The sequence below is a fragment of the Oryzias latipes genome, chromosome 11, assembly GCF_053564925.1.
Source record: "Oryzias latipes strain Hd-rR chromosome 11, Olatipes_Hd-rR_3.1".
Lineage (NCBI taxonomy): Eukaryota > Metazoa > Chordata > Actinopteri > Beloniformes > Adrianichthyidae > Oryzias > Oryzias latipes.
Window position 1 is genome coordinate 24540924 of NC_136247.1, and position 20116 is coordinate 24561039.

The 20116-nt window shown below is 42.9% G+C and overlaps 1 protein-coding gene across 1 annotated transcript in view; it reads right to left on the reverse strand.

The window, feature by feature from the left end:
* ext1b (exostosin glycosyltransferase 1b) overlaps positions 1-20116 on the reverse strand; it is a 135591-nt gene that overhangs the window by 30755 nt on the left and 84720 nt on the right. The window contains exons 2-4 of the mRNA XM_023959609.2: positions 14540-14633; positions 10975-11082; positions 8850-8969 (exon numbers count right to left, since the gene is read on the reverse strand). Of these exons, the coding sequence (XP_023815377.1) occupies positions 8850-8969; positions 10975-11082; positions 14540-14633 (322 nt within the window). The remainder of the gene's footprint in view (positions 1-8849; positions 8970-10974; positions 11083-14539; positions 14634-20116) is intronic.

Consider the following 20116-nt stretch of genomic DNA (forward strand, 5'->3'; position numbering starts at 1 on the left):
ACTACTCCTTTTTTTATAAATAGAATTATTCATTGTTTTCCCGCAGCAGTTAAAATCATTATCACAATTCTTCTTTCTTATGCACCTTTGAGTGAAAATGTTGCCCCCGCCATACTCAAAAACTACCGTACTCCCAAAATTACAATCTAATCAATAACTCACCTAAATTAAAAAAATGGACGTTGGACATAGTGAAATTCAACCATTTTCACATTTTCTCACAAAATCAGAAAAACCTTTGAAGAAAGGTTAAGTCTACAACCACAACCAAAGGTTTGTTGACCTTTGACCTCAGTATGGCAAGCTAGCAAAAGTGGTCCTCACCTGTAGCTCGCACGATTTTGGCAAAAATTGAATTCATGACTCCTTGGCTCAAGCTGAACAAAACGATATTACACACAATATAAAGATATTAGAAATGTGGGCGTGGTTAATAGAAAAAAAAAAAACTCTGTTGCCAAGGAAATCCAAAAATGTACTTTGACCGACTCTTTTGAAAATGACATCGACCTGTTCGTCGCCCTCAGGTGACCAAAAAATGAAATGGTTGCTATGGAGATAAAACCTACAAATAATCTGGCATTTTGAAAAAAGTGTGTTTTTTTTCCCGCCATAAATTTGTCATGTGCAGCTATGGAATTACGTTTCTGCCAATAAGTGAAAGGGCGTAAAGACAACTAAGCAGGCGTATTTAGGAACTGAGTGAGTGAACCTTAAAACCGCGCAGGCGGAATTCTAACTGAGAAGTGATCTTGCGCGGTCAGTTCCTTTTTGCGCGCTCATGTGGATTTACGCTCAGTGTTAAGGGGGCGTTTTTGTCACTTTTGGGGCAGGAACCTTTCTGGTTGATCTGATTGGCTGAAATTTGCATGGCTTATCGGCGAGGCAGAGGGGCGGGACCTTCATTTTTCAGTGCGGGGGGGTTGACAGGCGGCTCTTGAGCTGCGTGCAGCTCTCTGCCTTTTATCATATTTTCTATATTCAGTACTTTCACAACCTTAAGGTCTTACATTTTCTCCAAAATGTACAGAGCGGCCCTAATGTGTTATTGCGTTACTTCGGTAAAGAGGATCTAGGATAGAACAGCATGATGACGGTACGGAGAGAGGTGAGGACGTGAAAGAAGACCCCCCCCCCCATAGTACAAAGGAGCAGATATGTGAATGATGCAGAACAACTTCGTTTGGAAACCCTGGAAATGCAAAGAGACACGATTATGAGGCATAGTTTAAACTGCGCGGAGGAACACGGGAATGGAGCAGCTGCAGTTCGGTTAAATTAGATCTTCACAGATTCGGACTTCCTGCTTCAATTATTAATAATCATTTTGTACTAACACAGAGAGTGAATTACAAAATCATTTTTAAAGAAAAAAGTTCGTTTTTATTGCCTTTTAATCAGAATTGTTCGTTTCAAGCTGTGAATGCAAACAGAGCAGCGAGCCTCTGCCAAGGGACCGTCAAAAAAGTGCAACCTCTGTGAAACACCATTCTGTAAAAATCAGTGAACTTTTAAAAAGCGAATAAATGTCTATATTTATATGAACTGGTAATGAAGGCTCGTCAGCATAGTCATGCTACATCATTATTTATTATACTAAATTTTGTTAGAAAGTCAACCTCTATTTTATTTCATATAGTTTTTAAAATTTAATAGAGATATGAATCATAACATAAATGCACTATAGCTCTGAAGATACTAAAGCTTCTGTCACCAAACCTCCTGTACTGACTAATCATGACCTTTTTGTCCTACTGCAACAAAGATTATGTCAAAATTCACGTTGTTTATTGTTAGGAATTTTTCATATTTAAATATTGATCAGATTTAGTCAAAAATGCTCAATGGCTTTGAAGATGCTTTAGTTACTGACACAAAACTTCCTGTACTGACTAATCATGACCTTATTTTATTTTATTATATTATATTTTCCTACTAAAATAAAGATTATGCAAAAAAAAAAAAAATTCTGGCATCTTCAGAGCTATTCAGGATTTTTGACCAAATCTGATCCATTTGTAATTATGAAAAATTCCTATAAATAAACAAAGTGAACTATTGACATTCTTTATTTTAGTATGACAATAAGGTCATGTCAAGTTACTGATAACTTTAGTCATGATTCATATCTATTAAAATTTGAAAAAGTATATGCAACAAGATAAAATAAAGATGGACTTCCCTACAAAATGTGTATTGTAACAATAATATGCTTTATGATAATTTTATGATTTTTTTGTAAGATTATTGATTTTTACACAGTGGTGTTTCACAGTTCACAGAGGTTGCACTTTGTTGACGGTCCCTTGGCAGCCGGCTGCTGCATGTCTGCATTCACAGCTTAAAGCGAACAATTCTGATTAAAAGGCAAAAAACGATCTTTTTTCTTTAGAACTGCATTTGTGGTTCACTCTCTGTGTTAATACAAAAGGATTGAGATACTTGCTGACACATTACAACGTTGATCAGAAGAGTTATTGAAGCAGGAACTCTGAATCTGTTGAGATCTTTCTAACTTATCGAACCTCAGCTGCCAGAGAATTTAAAATAATGAATCCATGGTTCACAAGTGAGGACGCTGGAAAACCAACTCCGATAAGACAAGAAGACGCAGCAGCAGCTGAGTTTCTGCGAAAAAGGAAAGACCTGTGTTGGAAGATCGACTCGAGGCTCAGCGCTGCTACTTCCACTTCCAGCAGATGACCATGAAAAGCTGTCCTCCTCCCCCCTTACCGGGACGCAGCAACGGGCGAGTTACGCCACACTTTGGGACTGCAGGACTTAAACTTGGCCTGAGGCGTCTGCTGTCACTGTTCTTTGGAGCCGCATAGCAAAGAGACGGACTCTGATGATGAGGAAAGGGAAGCCGGCGTGTCTGATAGAGATGTAGCCCAGCTGTTCCAGATGCAGAAGATGAGGACTTTGATGGATTAGAAATGCTGATTGATGACTGAAAAAATAAATCACAACCAACTCAGTTTTGCGCTCGCTTCCTTTTTTAAACACACACCAGCATGCACGTTACAGAAAAACACTCAAAACTGAAACGGCGCTGTTGTAATGAGAGGAGGGGGTTATGGCACATAACATGGCTTTAATTGTGTGTTTGTCTGGCAGGTCAGTGTGTGTTGTGGCTCATTAAATATCACAGTTAGAAATGTCGGCTCTTTTTGTCAAACTTGTTTGTCCCCCCCTCTCACCTGTTAGAGGCAATCATAGACTTTACACCCGCCGTTCGATTTCTATTAAAGCCCCAAAATTAAAGTCCCGCCCCGCTGCTTGGCATGCAAATTTCAGCCAATCAGATCAACCAGAAAGGTTCCTGCCCCTAAGTGACAAACACACCCCTGAATACCGCCCCCAAGTGACAAAAACGCCCCCTTAACACTGAGCGTAAATCCAGGTGAGGGCGCAAAGGAGAATTGACCGAGCAGGATCCCTGCTCTGTTAGGATTTCAGCCGTTCAGTTGTAAAATACGGGGTCGCTTGGTTAGAATTGCGCCATCACAGTTTTAAGGTTCACTCAATCAGTTTCTAAATACACCCGCTTAGTTGTCTTTACGCCCTTTCAATTTTTGGCATTTATGTAATTCGATAGCAGCTCTCACCAGGTTGGGAGGGGCAAAACGGGAAGGACCACGGTAAGGGCAGGTCAAAAGGGGGGCGGTGTGGTTGGGGGAGGGGAGTACTTGCGGGGCCATCCGACGTCACTTTAATGACCATTACTATTATTAATATTCTTCCATGCGAGTGTTATATCTGTAACCAGCATAAGCGAGACCTTAGCTTAAGGGGGCCGGAAAGAGTGTAAACATGTTGATGCTGTAAGAAAAACAAAATGCTGTAAGAAAAGTGTTTACAAGAAAACAAAAAAACTAAGCAAATAGCAGAAAATCAGAGGTTGAAAGATAAGGAAAAGTCGTGTTCTGCGAGCCCCCCCTCCATCAGGCCGTATTTACCCCTCTTTGAATACGTTGGACTCGTAAACGTCTGAACGGTTTGTGTGCCGAAAGGGAGAATCGTTAGCCTCTCCGATTACGCCGGATGAAATAATGAGGATATGATCAATGAGCCTTGTAATCGCTCCAATAAAACATTTCACACTGAGAAATGGGTTTTCACACTAAAACGGCAGAGAGCTGATAGTCATAAATGTAAATGAATATCAACACGGCTAATGTGTCTGACTCTGATCACCCCTGTTTGCTTCAGGAGCGTTGTTCAAAAAACAAACAAACCCAAAAGCTCGTGTTTGAGGTTCCGCTGCGTTCAATATTGACCGACGTGAGTTTGAATCCCTGTAGCACCAAGAAAAGCTGAAAGAAATCAGCTTTACTGGGTAATATTTCCCCCCAGACGGGTCAAAGTCATCCGGCGTATCTGCACCGGTCCGTCAGCGATGCCCCGATGCTTTCTGGGCCCAAATAGAGCAGTCAGTCAAACGGTCAGAGGTGAGGAGGGCCGCTATTTTCCCCCGCCACCGCCGCCGCCCGCGCTCGCCTTGTGCTGAACAGGCAGAGGAGAGGGATATTGCTGCTGTGCCCTTGAGCCTTGCTAAATTGCTTCAGTAAAACAGACACAGGTTTGCAGCGGTGTTTTATGACCACTATTGAATCGGGAGGGGGTGGCTCACTGCTGGCTGGGAAACTCAAAGGACTGATATATAGGACAGAGGGAGGCGGGCCGGGCGAGGCCCTCATCTGTCCACGACGGAAGAGGTTAACCGCACAGCTGGGGGGCGTTCGCCGCTGTAATACAGTCTAAGCAAAATAAAAAAAAGAGTTAAAAAAAACAAAACAAGCGGCGAGTTTCTTTTACTTTTGTGAGGCCCCGTCCCCCGGGCGCCCACGCCGACCGCTTGGCACGGAAAAACAGATTAACTCCCAGTCTGTTGACTTCTCTATAAAAACAGCGTCTGCCACCTCCAAACCCTCCAGCCCTTCACACCTTATGAGGAGAAATTTTGCTCGCTTGGCTGCAGCTCCTCCCCCGTCGGCGGCCCTCAGTCGGACATGATGGACGACTCAATCTCCCCTCAGAACAGCAACAATCAACCAATTAGAGCATGATAGATAAATCCTGCGTCCGTGAGAGCGCGCTCGCCACTCAGCTTTAATAGGCCGCTTTAATAGGCGTACCAGCAGCAGGGATCTGATATTGACCTTGTGATTGGTCGAAATGTCCCCACATCCTGACAGGTAAAAGTCCAACACTGGTAGTTCAGTGGAGAACTGAAAGACTCGTTTTTTGTTTTTTTTAACTCCTCTTTGCTCTAAACCAACGATCACAAGTTCATGGAGTTTAAACCAACCATCAGATTTTCTCTCTCAAATGACTACCTTTTAAACTTAAAAATCGGGATCAAGTTTAATAAAAAACAGATTGTAAATTTAAAAATTTAAACTGTAAATAACAAAATTAAAAAAGCTTTAAACTCTAAAGTAAATCTAAAGGAAATACTGAAAAATTGAAATAAATATATTGTAAATGTGAACAAATCAGATTTTGAATTTGAAGAAATATTCAAAACTTGATTAAAAAAGGAAGAAGCTGAAACTATTACCAAATGCAAAAAAAAAGGTAAATTTACTTTCTGCTTTTGCTCACATAAGGTCCTAAATTTACAGTTTTACTTCAGACCTTTTGTTTTTTGTAGCTATACAAATTTTTTGTGGGCTGTCAATCATGTCCCTGGTAGCCAATAGGCTCAAAGCCCCGCCCCATTTTACTCATAAATGATTTTTGGAGGGAAAAGATATGAGGGCAAATCTGGGTCAACTTAAAGTGAATTAAAAAAAGAAAAAAATCAGACTTTAAACAAAATAAAAAAGAAATTTGAGAGCTGTTTGAAACTAAAAGCACACATTGTAAACTTTAAGAAAAATTGGAAATTTGAAACAAAAAAATCTTAACTTTGACACCTGATTAAAAAAAGTACAAGCCTAAAACTGTTACCAAAATTTAAAATAATGTTTATCTGTAACAGCTGGGATATTTATGACTCTTGTTTTTTAGTCTCTCCCATTTTTTGCTTTTAGTCTTCATGTTACATTTTTGAAAATGAATTAATTTTTCAACATTTATTATCATTTTATGTAGGGGCGGGGCTTTGAGCCCACTGGCAAACGGAGACATGACTGACATCTGGTTACTGAGGTTATGGTGACATCATTTCTGCCTCTGTCACCTGATGTCAATCATATCACAGGTAGCCAATGGGCTCAAAGCTCCGCCCCACGTAAAATTTGGATCAGCTACTAATTCAGACTACTAACTACTAACGTTTTACCATGAGGACTGAAAGCAAAAACATAAATATAAACTTTGAAAATATAAAACGACAGCCGTTGGTAATAAACCTTTTTAGTAATTTAACATTTTTATAGTTATAGTTTCTTTTCATAATTCAGGTTTCAAATTAAATTTTCCCCCCCAGATTTTCCATTTTGCTTTACGCTTACAATGTTTACTTTGGAGTTTAGAACCGATTTCAAATTTACAATCTGGTTCACTCAAGGCTGATCCTGGTGTGACCTCATCCTGACCCCTCTAAATCCGGTTAAAAACGTCCATAGAAGCTGGTTCCATATAGTCAGAAATAGCAGCATTGTCCGGTACCTGAGCAGCTGCCACAGCAGCCGCATTTCCATATGTGTCCTCCGTTCATCCACCCTCCCCCCCCCCCCTCCCCGCATCTCTCCTCGGCGTTTCACACAACAGTCAGTCAGGATTAAGCACTTAGCGGTCGCCGCTCTCAATCTGAGCGCTCCTACTCAGCTACAGGCTGTCGTCCTGCCACCTTGCACTTCCAAACGTCGGTGGCGTTATGACCAGACGGTGCCACACAGGTCTGCGCAGACGCGTCCTGACATGTGGAGATGCGCCTCTGTCTGCGTGCGTGAATGGGGGGGGCGGGGGGGGGGGGGGGGCGGCAGTGCCAATCTAAGTGGAGATAACAAACCCACCAGAGGTGCAGCATGGGGCCGCCACAGATAACCTGTGAAGTGTGGCTGAGAGCATCACATTTAGATGTAAGATTTAGGGGCTAGCGGGACTGTAGCATTAAGGGGGCCCTTCACGCTGCCGCCGCCGCCGCCACCACCACCGCTGCTGCAGTGACAGGAAGAAAAACTAATTGTGTGGTCGGAAACCTAGAAAGAAGAAATCTGCTTTGGCTAAAACTAAACATGAAGTAGGAAGGATCACCTCTAGGATATCTTTCCTCTGTTACACTTTTTCCTCAACAGAGATTACAAATAAAGATGGACAACAGTTGTGGTCACATGATCAAGTGGTTTGTGTTTGCCACATTGACTGTACTGTATATGAAGAGTTTACTTCCATTGGAATGGAGTCAATTCAATCACCATTTTTTCTCTCAAATTGTTGGAGCCAGACTTAGTCAGAGGCGGTCTGAGTCATTGTTGCTATGGCAACCATTCTCACCACCCAGGAGTGAGCTTGTTGGAAGGCCACACCCCTTCCACTTGAAAGTGAACTACACAAAATGTTTGGAATGTTAGACCTGAGGGTCAGCAGGTCCCACCTACTTTTTTGAGGTATCTGATTGGTCATTTATAATTTGAATAACTTCAAAAAGGCAAATGAAAAAAATTAGGATTATCAAGAATATGAAAAAAAAAAAAGGAATCAGAGCCTGAATGTTTATTCTGACCAATAGCTGTTTATTTCTCTATAGAGGTCTCTTGGAGCCACTTCCTGATGGGAACGCCACGGGGGAGGAGTCCAGTTCTTAGATACAGTCAAGGGTTTGCCACTTGATGGTTACAAGAGAATCCAAACACAACGCCCTGAATCTTTTTACAAAGCGTTCCCTCGTTTATCCCGGGGGGAGACGTTCCACAAATAACCAGTTACCGGTAGTAGAAATATGCGTTTAAAGTCCAGTTTGGTGACGTAACGACCAGCCCTCCAAACAAACAGTGGGTCCTGTGGCCAAATCCCCCATCAGTCCACAGTAATCGTAACAGGCCCCCTCTTGGTGACTTGATGAACTGCACCTGGCTTCAGTTTATTTTTTTATTTACAGGGCTTCAACCCTGAAGTCTACTGGGGGACAGCTGACCTTAGTTTCTCTTCACCCTCCCAGTTCAGGTGATTTCCGCCTCTGCACACCTCGAGTCTAACTGTTCCAACCAAATGGGGGAAACTCCTAGAAGTTCATTTGGTGTATCATCTGTCTGGGTGCGCGCGGGTCACCATCCACGCAGATGCTCACTTTCAAGGTGCACTGATCTCCTTCCTCGCTGTCCGTTGGGGCCTCTTGGAAAAGCCATAAAGACGTTTGTCATTAGAAGAGCTCGGATGGCATTTCAAATAAACGGGTTTCTATGCGCGGCGTGCCAGCCCGCGGACCTATTTGGCCGTAATAAGTAGTCAATTGAACTCTACAGGGGGCTTTTTGTCAACTTCCTGTAGACCTTAGAGACCTGGACGTTATTAGGGTTTAGTGAAAAGTCTCCTAAACCCCATACATCACTATTAGGGTCCACAGAAAAAGCTCTCCAGCTCTCAAGGCTTCTGTTCTCCATAAAAGGGTGAAACTACAAATCGTTTTTACAGCCATCCATCAAGCCCCCGCGGCTCACACATCCTCATAATAATGGGATTTAGGCAGAATAAGACTGGAAGGTCACTAGTTTTAGTCCTTCAAGTTAACAAGCAACAATCCCCACGCTCCATCTGAAGAACATTTGATGTGCAAACTGTTTCGTTTCTATCACTGAAGTGCTTCAAATTCATAAAACTGGGAATCCGGACGCAGACTGCTTCATGGACTGTAGTTGACAGAGTGTGGTGCATGTGTGTGTGTGTGTGTGTGTCCTCACCTCCAGTGTGGTCAGGACGATCTTCTCCACGGAGGAGAAGTACGCCTCCCAGAGGAACTGAGTCTGCTGTCGGAGGGACAGGATCTTATCCGGGTGGATGGAGCGCACCGTGGTTGGGATCTGCACGCCACAGAGGACAAGCTTCAGTCAGCTCAGGCGTGCAAGTGGCTCTAAAATGCCTTCATTTTGGTTCTTTAGCTTTAAAAACATTTCAGAACCTAAGTTATCTCCTCTCTGTTTCATTTGCGCTCCTTCAATGATCAAACTGGCCTTCAGACTGCAGCTCAGTGGTTCTCCACTGCCACCTGAACCTCCAACGGGTTCAGCAGAGTCGGAAAAGCAGCAACAAGCAAAGATCAGCTCTCAGATAACATTCGGCAGCGCTTTAACGTACAGCATCAAACTAAAAAAAAGAACCTCTTTCTGTTCTTTCTGAAGGAGTTTGGCGTTTTTTGGAGAAGATTTCAAACTCTTTAGGCAGGAGTTTCTAAAAAGCACTAAACCTGCTTCCATTTGCGTGGAGACGAAAAGTGTTTACCGAAACGTCAGTCTGACCTCCTTCAGGTCTAATCAGCAGCAGCCCGTCTTGATTTCTCAGCCCGACGGCCAAACGTTGTGAATTTAGAGGATTGTGGTTTACAGAGTTAAAGAAAAAGAGCTTGGCAGCGTTTACAAAGAATGCAAAAATGGATTAAATTTAATGAATTAAATAAATTCAAGGCAAAAAGGGAATGCACTTTAAATTCCCAAAGAAAAGAGGCTTCAAAGGAGAAACTGTAAATGATGCAGCCGCAGTCTTCAGAGACGGAAACGGTCTTTTCTGTGAGTCTTAAAGAACTACAAGTTTTACTTTGTATAACCCCTTCAACTGTGAACCAGCATCTCTCACACAGCTGACATCCGATGCAGGACAACGGTCGTCTTCTTCTGAAGATCCATCCCAGAAAACCCAGATCCTGAAGATCACCTCTACCAGACGGTCAAAGCTTGACCACAACAATCTGGAAGAGGTGGAGACCTTCAGGCATGGAGGCATCGACGTGAACGAACAGGGAGGAAGGGACATGGAGGGAAAAAGCTGCACTTGAAAAAGCGAGGCCACCATTCACGAAACCTCAGGAACCTCTGGAGAGCCCACCTCATCCCAACGCGCAGACAGATTTCATCTGCTCAACTCAAACACCAAGTCTGTCCTGCTGGACGAAGGTGAAACATGGAGGACGACAAAAAAAACACACCATCAAAAAATCACAGATGGATTCCTGGCTGAGAAGAATCCCCGACATCTTAACCCTTGTGCTATCTTAGATGACCCCACCCTTCCATTGACGTGTTCTCCCTACCATGACAAAGGTGGATAAAGGTGGAAAGATGCCATGTAATTCATGGACACCAGTGAAGATCACAAATCATTGAAGAATAAAGGTTCACTGTCTAGTGGGTCTAGATGACCCAACTCCCAATGCTAAAGTATCTAGGATAGCACAAGGGTTACTGGCCAAAACCAGCAGCAACAAGAAACTCTGGCAAAGAACAAACATGGCGCCAGTGGAAGAGGAGATCAGAAGGTGGAGACGGGGTTGGATGAGCCGACATCCAGCTCCACCCATCAGAACTGGAAGAGAAAACGAGGAAGTCCAAGGTACGAGTGGAGAAGGGGCCTGTGGGCTGAGAAAGGGCCGCCTAGGACAGAAGACGATAGTCTTTGACGGCCTATGCGGGGGGATATGGGCTGTATGTGGGTGAAAAGTGGGCAAATCTATACGGGGCAGGTGGCCTCATGAAAGATCGCTCCGCGAACCCGTATGTCATAAGTGCTTCCATTATCCCCACAAATACTTCATGATACACCTGCCACACGCACCACAATGGTACATTCCATTGGCATGTCTTTCTGGAGGAGACCTTCCATTGCACAGACAGGACACCCCTCGATTATAGAACGTAAAACTGACCAATTCTGTCCCATGGACATTCATTTATCCAACAATAACAGCTTTCCCCCTTCGTATAATTCTAGCTAAATCAACATCATCTATGAGCTGTCCTTCATGAAAAAAAAGGGACTTGTAGAAATGAATTGCTTAAAGTTGCATCGTCAGCAGGTGTGATTGGCGGCCGTTACCTGCAGCAGGAGCCTCTCGTCGCCGATGACCGTGGCTCTGTTCCAGTCGATGATCTCGGAGAACGGCAGCTCCCAGCCGTTACTCAGCACCACCGGTACGCACGCCGCCTGAGACGCAAACAAACGCACAACGACTGTCACCCGGAAGTGCTGCAACCGCTTCACGTGTCATCCTACACGCCGCCTTCTTCTACTGAAAACGACATTCCTGTGCGTCAGAATGTTCAATACAGTGGAACCAGGGGGGGGGGGGGGGGGGGGGGATAAAAGCATCTTTTCTTTTGTAAGTGTTTCAGTTTGTGCATCGTCTGTTTGGAACATCAGCTTGGTTAATTACTGACAGGAAGTGAGCGTGCAGGTCCGACAGCTGAAGGAAGTGGACGCCAAGGCACAAAACCGATGGAATGAGGGTAGATGGCGAGGCTGAATGTGACCTTTGGCAAATGATTGGCAGGAGAACGGAGGGATAGGAGGAGGAGGTGTAGAAGGAGCAGCTGGTGTGTGTGTGTTTGTGTGTGTTGGTGTGTGCTTTTATGGTTGGGGTTTGATGTAATGACGGTGCTGTCACTCCCAGGTCATAAAGGTGTCAGCTAAACCAGAACTGGCCCTCGGGCTGAGCTGCGCACACACTCACAAACCACACACACACGCACTTGTACAAAAAGTCGAACCAAAAAGGCTTTCTCATGCAAAGCTCCAAAGCCTGCAGCATCTTTGCCTTCATCTTCCACTGTGTTGTGCAAAGTCCAGGGTTGGTGTGAAAATCCGCGCCGGGAACAGAGGGAAAGCTCTCCTCCCAGCTACGGCGTGCCGCTCGTGCACGAGCTGTGCACGAGCTGTGCACGAGCGGCTCCTGATGCTCAGATAAGGTCACCTCAGCACATGCATCACACTCAACCACGGCCGCATTTTTTGACCCGTTTAAACACAAAAACAAACTAAAGTATAAAAAACGATGACGACGAAAAAAACCCACATAAAACTGGTTCTAAAGATCCTCGTTTCTTTCATTTTGGATTTTTAGTTAATTCAAAATAGAAATACTAGAATCATCCAAATGTTAAGTTCCTTATGTGGGAAGTTCATTATGTAAGCAGGGAAAACGGGATTCCTGCCCACAGATGGACGGGCAGACGTGCTGTTCCAGAAAAACAAGCCACTTTACACTCAACAAGCCCAGAAAAAGGGCAAAATCCGGGTTGATTGTAGCCTTTGGCACCTGAGCGTCACATATGTCCCGCATATGCAGCACTGATGAAGAGACAATGCTTTATATTTGAGACATATGCCGCCACCAAGGCTGAGCTTTTCTTTCCTTTCTTTCCCCTAGCGGGATTGGCGTTTTCCTGCTGAAGGAACCGCCGATCCCGAGCTCCTTCTGCACGACAGCGGGCCTTCAGAGTCACAGGAAGTGCGCTCCAGCGGGCGGCCTGGCGGCACTTTGGATCCGTCTCCCGCAGACATCCCAGGACGTTTGATGAAGAGGAGGATTTAGGAGCAAAAGCACACATTTGGACTTATTTAAGAGGAAAAGCATGTGACGTAACACACGGCTAAACGCTGTTTGGATCGCGTGGTACAATCACGTTTTAGGGTTCGTTTCCTTTACCATCAAAACCTTTTATTTGGGGGGGGGGGGGGGGGGGGGCAAACATATGAAAGCGAATGAAGAGCCAGATTGTAAATTTTTTTTTTTTTAAAGTGAACATTTGAAGACGGTTTTAAACTTGATAGTGCATATTGTAAACGTTAAAGAAATGTTAAAAATTTTGGGTGGGGGCGGGGCTATCGAGACATGATTTTTTTTTTTTCTGACAAACCAGAGGTATGTCTGAATAAAGTCCTTTTGTAATCGAGGCCAAACTTTATTCATTTTAATCAAAATCTTTTCTGTTGGACCGGACGGAAAAGGAAAGGAGGGAAGAAGAGAGAGGGATGTTAGAGAGGGGGGTATAGGAGGGTGATTATAGAAGGGGGGTGGGAATAAAACCATGAAGCAGCATAAAACAACAAGTTTCTGGATGGTTATACTCATTACAGTGAGGTTCAGATGTAATACAAGGGCGGGGCCTGTCCACACACACACTCAAATGTTATAAACACACCTGTTGGCTCAAAAAATGTCCACATGTCAACATGTACACAATACAGATAGTGTTCACACACGTATACTCATGCATTCAAACCAACTAGTGTGAAACGTTTCCTTCAATCACGCAAACTATTTGTGCAAAGGTGAGCTAACACCTGTGCTCAGGTGAGTGTTTATGTTCCTCTAAAATGGATGATGGAATTTAAAAAGGAGGGGGAGTGTCCGGCCATCCCCACACCAAGACCCCCGCCGCAGCAGCCGCAGCAGCCAGAACCCCCAACGCCACGCGGCAGCAGGTGGCTACCGAGACATGATTGACATCAGGTGATCGAGGTTATGTCTGTATACAGATGTCAATCATGTCCCCGGTAGCCAATGGGCTGAAAGCCCCGCCCCCAATGTAAAATTAGGATGAACTCCCAAAACGAAAAGTCGTAATTGAAACGGTAAATTGAGGATTGAAAACTAAAGAGAAAAGAAATAAACTGGCAAAGAACTAAAACTAAACTTTTTTAAATTTATTATTTATTCAAATATTACATTTTTTTGTTTAAATTATAAATAAAGTAATAAATAAATAAATACAATATTTATACAATTATTTAGTGTCAAATTTACTTTTTTTTTTATTTGTCAACATCTATGTTTCAAAATTGTTCAAATTAATATCATTTTTCAAACTTTTAATGTATTACACGAGTTAAAATGTTTCCTTTCTTTGAAAATGTCTTATTATATTTTTCCTTTACTTGAAGCTGATCCTGATTTGATCCCACAGAAACTGTAAACTTAAAAATAAAGCTACATTTCTGCAAAGAAATGTCCAGCTTTTTTAGCACAGTCCATATATAAGCTGTTAGTTAGAAGCATCTTTGTCTTTTAAAGGGATTTATTCCAACAGAACCCTTACAATTAAAATTAAAAACGGCTTCTGTCTCTGTAAGGCCCTGAAAAGCTGCCCTCTGATTGGTCAGATCATTTTTTTAAAAGTCAAGACTGAAAATGTCTGTTTTCATGCTCTTTTTTTTATTCATTATAGACTTTCTTGGCAACGAATATAATATGCATTAGTCTTCTAAAGATAATTAACAGCTGGTTAGAAAGCTGACATGACAAATCATGAAAAGGGAAATTGCATTTATGTCTCTTTAAATCTGCAAATAACCACATTTCTAATTGCCTGCTGTTTTCCTAAAGTCAGGCGATCATTTAACATGATGTGAAAGGAAGAAAGGTGATTAGAGGAAGAATAAAAAAAGATCCCATTTTCTCTGGCAAAGTCGAGCCTTTTAATATGAATGAGCTCATTAGTCTAAAATGAAGTTGGTAATAAACAGGTTTTCCTTCAAATGTGGAGGTCGCGTTACTAAAAGAGACGCCTGCAGGAAGAAGCGGTTCGGTTACGGCATCACTCCTGGATGATGCTGCGGCGGTGCGTCCAGCGCCCGCGCGGCGCCTCCTCAGGGCGTTTACCTGCAGGGCCTCCAGGAAGCGAAAGGACCCGAGCCGCCGGCCACGAGGCACCAAGCAAAAAGTGGAATTGTGAAGCATCTCCTTGTAGTCGTATCTGCAAAAAAACCAAAAGAAAAAGTTTACTTCCTTTCCTAACAAAGCTTAAAAAAGCAGATTTTCTTACAGCTGACACTGAATTAACTGATCAGAGCGTGAATGATGAGGAGGTCAGAGAGGTCAGGGAATCCATTCTCTTCCCCCCCCCAGAGCCTCCACCTCCCGCCCCTCCCACATTTCTCACAGGGAGGCCTGTCTAATGTTTCTCCAAAACGGCATCTGGGAGTGACATCACACAGCAGACAGGAAAAGAGGAGCCCCTCCTCCTCCTGACAGGTAAGCTGAGCTTCACTGTGATTGGTGGAGATGTGATGATGTCACTTTTACCTTAATCTCAAGCAAAACAGGAAATGAAAACCTCATGTTTGACCTGCAGGTCAGTTTGATCCAGTAAATTATATCTTTTAGTTTAAATTGCAAAATAAAATTTAGGCTACAGTTTTTTTCTAAAATATAACGAAATTAGTTGAGATTTCAAAATTGTCCTGAAAACTCATCTAAGGTGTAGGAAATCCTAAATTTTGCTTCAAAATAAAAAATAAAAAACATTTGTATGCAATGCATATGCTTCACAACAGTGAAATAATAACACAAAAAAACAGCCGAGTTCCATGCTGTGTGAAAAAGCTAAATGATTTTTAAGATATTTCTATTTAATAAGTTAATATATTAAAAAATAACAATAACTGAATCTATTGCATATTTATATACTTCAATAAAAATAAATAGATAAAATGTTGTCTGTCAAACTATTTTAATTCCCAGTTATTTGAAATTGAAGCTGTTTTTTAACAAAAAGTTAAAATAAAATAAATATTACATATCTGAAGCACTTTATCATTACTTTTACTTTTTTAAATGTACAAACATATAATGAGCTGTAATGGCTGCCCTCTTTGGAGATTAAAGGACTCGCAGACAGAAAATCTTTTTTTCCCAAACGTAATCCATACAAGGTGAAGGTTAGAAGTGCACGAGCGTGCACGTGCACACACACACACACACACACTACTCCACTGACGCTGCACTGTAGCTGTGCAGGAGTGCGACAGCGACTGCTGATGCTGCTTCTGGCGAGTTCCTGTTGACGTGTGGCTGCAGACGCTGCTGCCGACATGTATATAATGTATGGGGACGCGACCGCCTGTGATAACACTCCTCCATCACTCACGCCCACGTGCACGGCGGTCTGCGCAGCACCTAACGCAGTTACGGCACAGATTCTGCGGCAGCTGCACGCCCTCGCACCGACGCCCCGTCACTTGTGGATGGAGATGAAGGAGCCACGTTGGCCCCGAATGCCACGCCAGCTGTCCGTGGCACTGCATGAGTGGATGCAGGATGGACCAGCAGCTGATGAATCTAAAGTGGTGATGAGGCTGCAAACAGACTCTAACACGTTTGGGATGATCCCTGCTCCCTTAAACTCTTCATCTTGTGCAGATGTTCTCAGACAGGAGATGTTTCCTCCTCCTCCTCCATCATGCTGATGCACACCTTCACCTGATGAAAACGCTGTTTTTTAGTGTTTCTAACAGGTTCTAGTGGCATTTTCTGATGATGATGGAGACATTTTAGCTTCAAACTGCATTTCTGAGTATTTCTTCATTCAAATTGCTGCGAATCAGGAGAAGACGAAAACATTTGGTTTGAAAAAGGTCCTATTTGTGAGGTAGATGATAAACGGCGTATATTTATGTAGCGCTTTTCTACCTTCTTCAAGGCCCAAAGCGCTTTACAGTCACAGACCCATTCACCCGTGCACACACACAGTCACACACACACATTCACACACAGGTGGCGGCTCCGCTGCCGAACACTGGCGCCAACCTCCCACCAGAGGCAAGGTGGGGTTCAGTGTCTTGCCCAAGGACACGTCAACACATGGGCATGCAAGGCGGGAATCGAACCTGCAATGTTACGAGCATGGGTTGACCGCCCTGCCGCTGCAGCACGGCCGCACGGTAGAAGATCCGCTGGGCGGGGCCACATGCCGTACGGGTGGATAGCTCATTTTTGTTGCAGCGGGGATATTAGGTTGGAGGTGTGAGAGACAGTAAGCTAGTGGGAGAGAGTGTAAACAGAGAGCTCTCTGCAACAGGGAGGGGTTTGGGGTCTCTCTATACAGAAAGCCCCTCCCACAACTCATAGCAAACTGAAACTGTTTCTAGAAGAGTGGTCCCCAACTCCCACTGGACCTACATTTCTACCCATTTATTTATAACCTGTTTTCTGGAGGAAGTTTTATTTTGAAAAACTACTGGATTATCCCCACAAAATCCCGACAAATTCTTGACGCGTGTCCAATCGCTGGGTCTCGTGTGTCTGCGCCAACCGCTAAATTGAAACCCCCAAGCTAACAAAGTTAACCCCCCCCCCCCCCCCCCCCCCCACAAAAAAAAGAACTCCAAAATAAAAGAAAGCTCCATTTAACAGCCAAAAACCAGGAGTCTTTACTCCCAACATGGATTCATTGTGACAGTTGTTCCTAACAGACCAGAATAATAATGCAGAATAATCATCAACTGTCTGTCTGTCTGATGTTACGAGGATGCTGCTAATAAAGTTGTTCAAACAGTGGATTTACGATTATTATTATTCTATTTAGAAAATACCCGTTTTAGTGATTGTGTTTTTTTAAATGAATCCGAAGAGGATTAGACTGGTTCTTTAGGAAGACGGTTCTGTTACTACGCTTTAAAAAAAGAACTCGGGGGCTCTACTATTGTCAAAGTTAGCTACATGTTTTTCCCTAAAATATAATTAAATTATTTTACTTAAGAAACGCCACACTCCTGAGCTGAGATTTCAATTTTTTCCTAAAACTCATCTAAGGTGTAGGAAATCCTAAATTTTGCTTTAAAATAAAAATATTTGTATGCAATACATATGCTTCACAACAATGATATAATAACACAAAAAACAGCTGAGTTTCATGCTGTGTGAAAAAGCTAAATAATTTTTAAGATATTTCTATTTAATAAGTTAATATATTAAAAAATGACAATAACTGAATCTATTGTATATTTATATATTTCAATAAAAATAAATAAATTAAATGTTGTCTGTCAAACTATTTTAATTCCAATTTATACGAAATTGAAGCTTTTTTTTTTTAAACAAAAAGTTAAAGTAAAATAAATATTACTGCTGCCGACATGTATATAATGTATGGGGACGCGACCGCCTGTGATGACACCCCTTCGGTTCGTTAGGAAGACGATTCTTTTTCTACGCTTTAAAAAAAAAGAACCCAGAGGCTCTAGTATCGTCAAAGTTTGAGAAATGAAAGGTTTTGATCGCGGGGTTGAAAGAAGATTGTGGGTCAGACGCTGGAATGAGGTGAAGAAGAGTCACAACCTTCAGCCCGTCTTCCTCTTCCTTCTTCAAGCCTCCCGACTTACCCTTAATGTGGAGTTCAGAGGTCACGCATTGCCTCTGCCCCTTCCTCTGACATACATTTACTTTTTTCTGCCCTGCTCCTTTGCAGCTTCGTCTTTGCAGGAGTTTGTGGGAAGTCTGAACTCTCCAGACACGTCAGAGCAGAGAGAACAGAGGTGCATGTCTATGACGGCATTAAGGCTAATGACTCTTGGAGAAAAGGAAAGGAGAGGGGGCGTGCAGGACATGCTGCAGAGACAATAAAGTACATTTTCTCCAATAAACAGAGGGGCTGACCTCTGCTTGTGCAACCAGCTGTTTTGTATTCACATGTGTACGGCAGCCGCGCAGGAGTTCACCCAGAAAAGAATCAAACATCAATTAAATCTGAATATATAGACATCTCAAACAATCAAAACCTTTGATTTCTTCCCGACCGGAACAACAAACATTTGTCTTTGGATTTGATTTAACTCCATTTGTCATCTGGACTTCTGAACACCTGCCGCCACCTCAAGTCTCAAAGGAGTAAAAGAGCACATGTCAGGTGTGAATGGGTTGAAAAAATAAAAATAAACACGCTCCATCTCAAAGAGCATCATGCTAAAGTGTCGCCATGGCAACGCGTCATTAAGTGCCTTTGTTTGCAGGGACTTAATTACACGGGAGGGGTGTTCTGCTCAACCGGAGGAGTCGGTGTGAAAGTGGGATTGGACTGAGCTAAAAAAAAAAAAAAAAAAAAAAGCTACAGCTTTTAATAAAATAACAATCAGGTGTTGAAACCTTTGGAGTGACAACGTTCGTGTGTTTTTCCTCCTTTACTGCTGTGGTGGAAGGGTATAGATGCGGTTAACTTGGTAAAGGTTAGCAGCTGTCAGCGGTCGCATGGCAACTGATGACACGGAACTATATATATATATATATATATATATATATATATATATATATATAGTTTACTTTGAACAGCATAGTGCAGGCCCTTTAAAATATAATATAAACAGAAATGAGGGGTGGATTTATGGAAGTTTAAATTCTGCACACTTATAATGTTAGCAACTTAAAAATGTAAAGAATAACCAAGATGATATTTTGGTTAAAATGCTGCAGTATTCTGGGTAAATACTCAAATCTGATTGACTGCTGGGTGTGGATTCAAAAGTGATAATGCACAGGGATGAGGCTTTGCATCGGATGGTTCAGGCTTCCACGGCGTGCGTTAACTTCTGATAATGCACACTTCGTCGGCCATTAACCCTTACAAATTAGTCAGCAGTTCCAACCTTTGAGGCTCACATTGAGATTCATGAATCATTGTAGCCATTTTCTTAGCCTTTAAGGGTTATTTTGTTCTGTAAACCAATAAACACACAGACTCCAATGTCCTCTAAGGATGTCTCTGATAAGATCCATCTCATTGGTCGGTTTTGGTAACATGCGTCATGTTTGTTTGGATGCCTCCATGACAAGCCTCTTTATACACTTTCATTTGTGTTTTATTGTCTAGAAAACGGCTCTATAAATAAAGCTTTGATGGTCTAATCTGCCTTTGTTTGAATAAAAACTCCTGAGAACAAAGTGCCAGAAAGAGCACTTGGCTCCTGGTTTTGTGTTCAACAAGAGTCCAGCAGACACCAAAACGCTTCGTCCCCTCGAAGAAAAGAGGAAACACAAAACCTCGTCCAGTCTGATTGTCTTTCAGGAACCAGAGAGAAAAGGATCCAATTTGCTGCTTATTCAGGCCGTTTTTACATTATCCTCCCAGCCCTCTCTCATGACTCCCTCTTCATTCTGCTCCCTAATTTCTTTGTCTTTCCGAGTGGGTTTTGTGTGTGAGTCAGTGAAAGAATGGGCGTCTGGTGGCCTGATCGCTGAAACAGAAGGATTTTTTTTTTCCTGCTGTAATGCAGCGAGAGGGCTTGGAATCTAACACGCCGCATGAGCGCTTTCTGGAAGCGAAAACGTTACCTTCTGCTCCGTGTTCCCGCCGCAAAAATATGCAAAACGAAACGAAAGGATGCTCATCAACACAGACGCCATGAACTAACACGGAAGCAGCCCCCTTCCTCATAAACATTAGAGGGGAATTGAGGCAAATTGTTG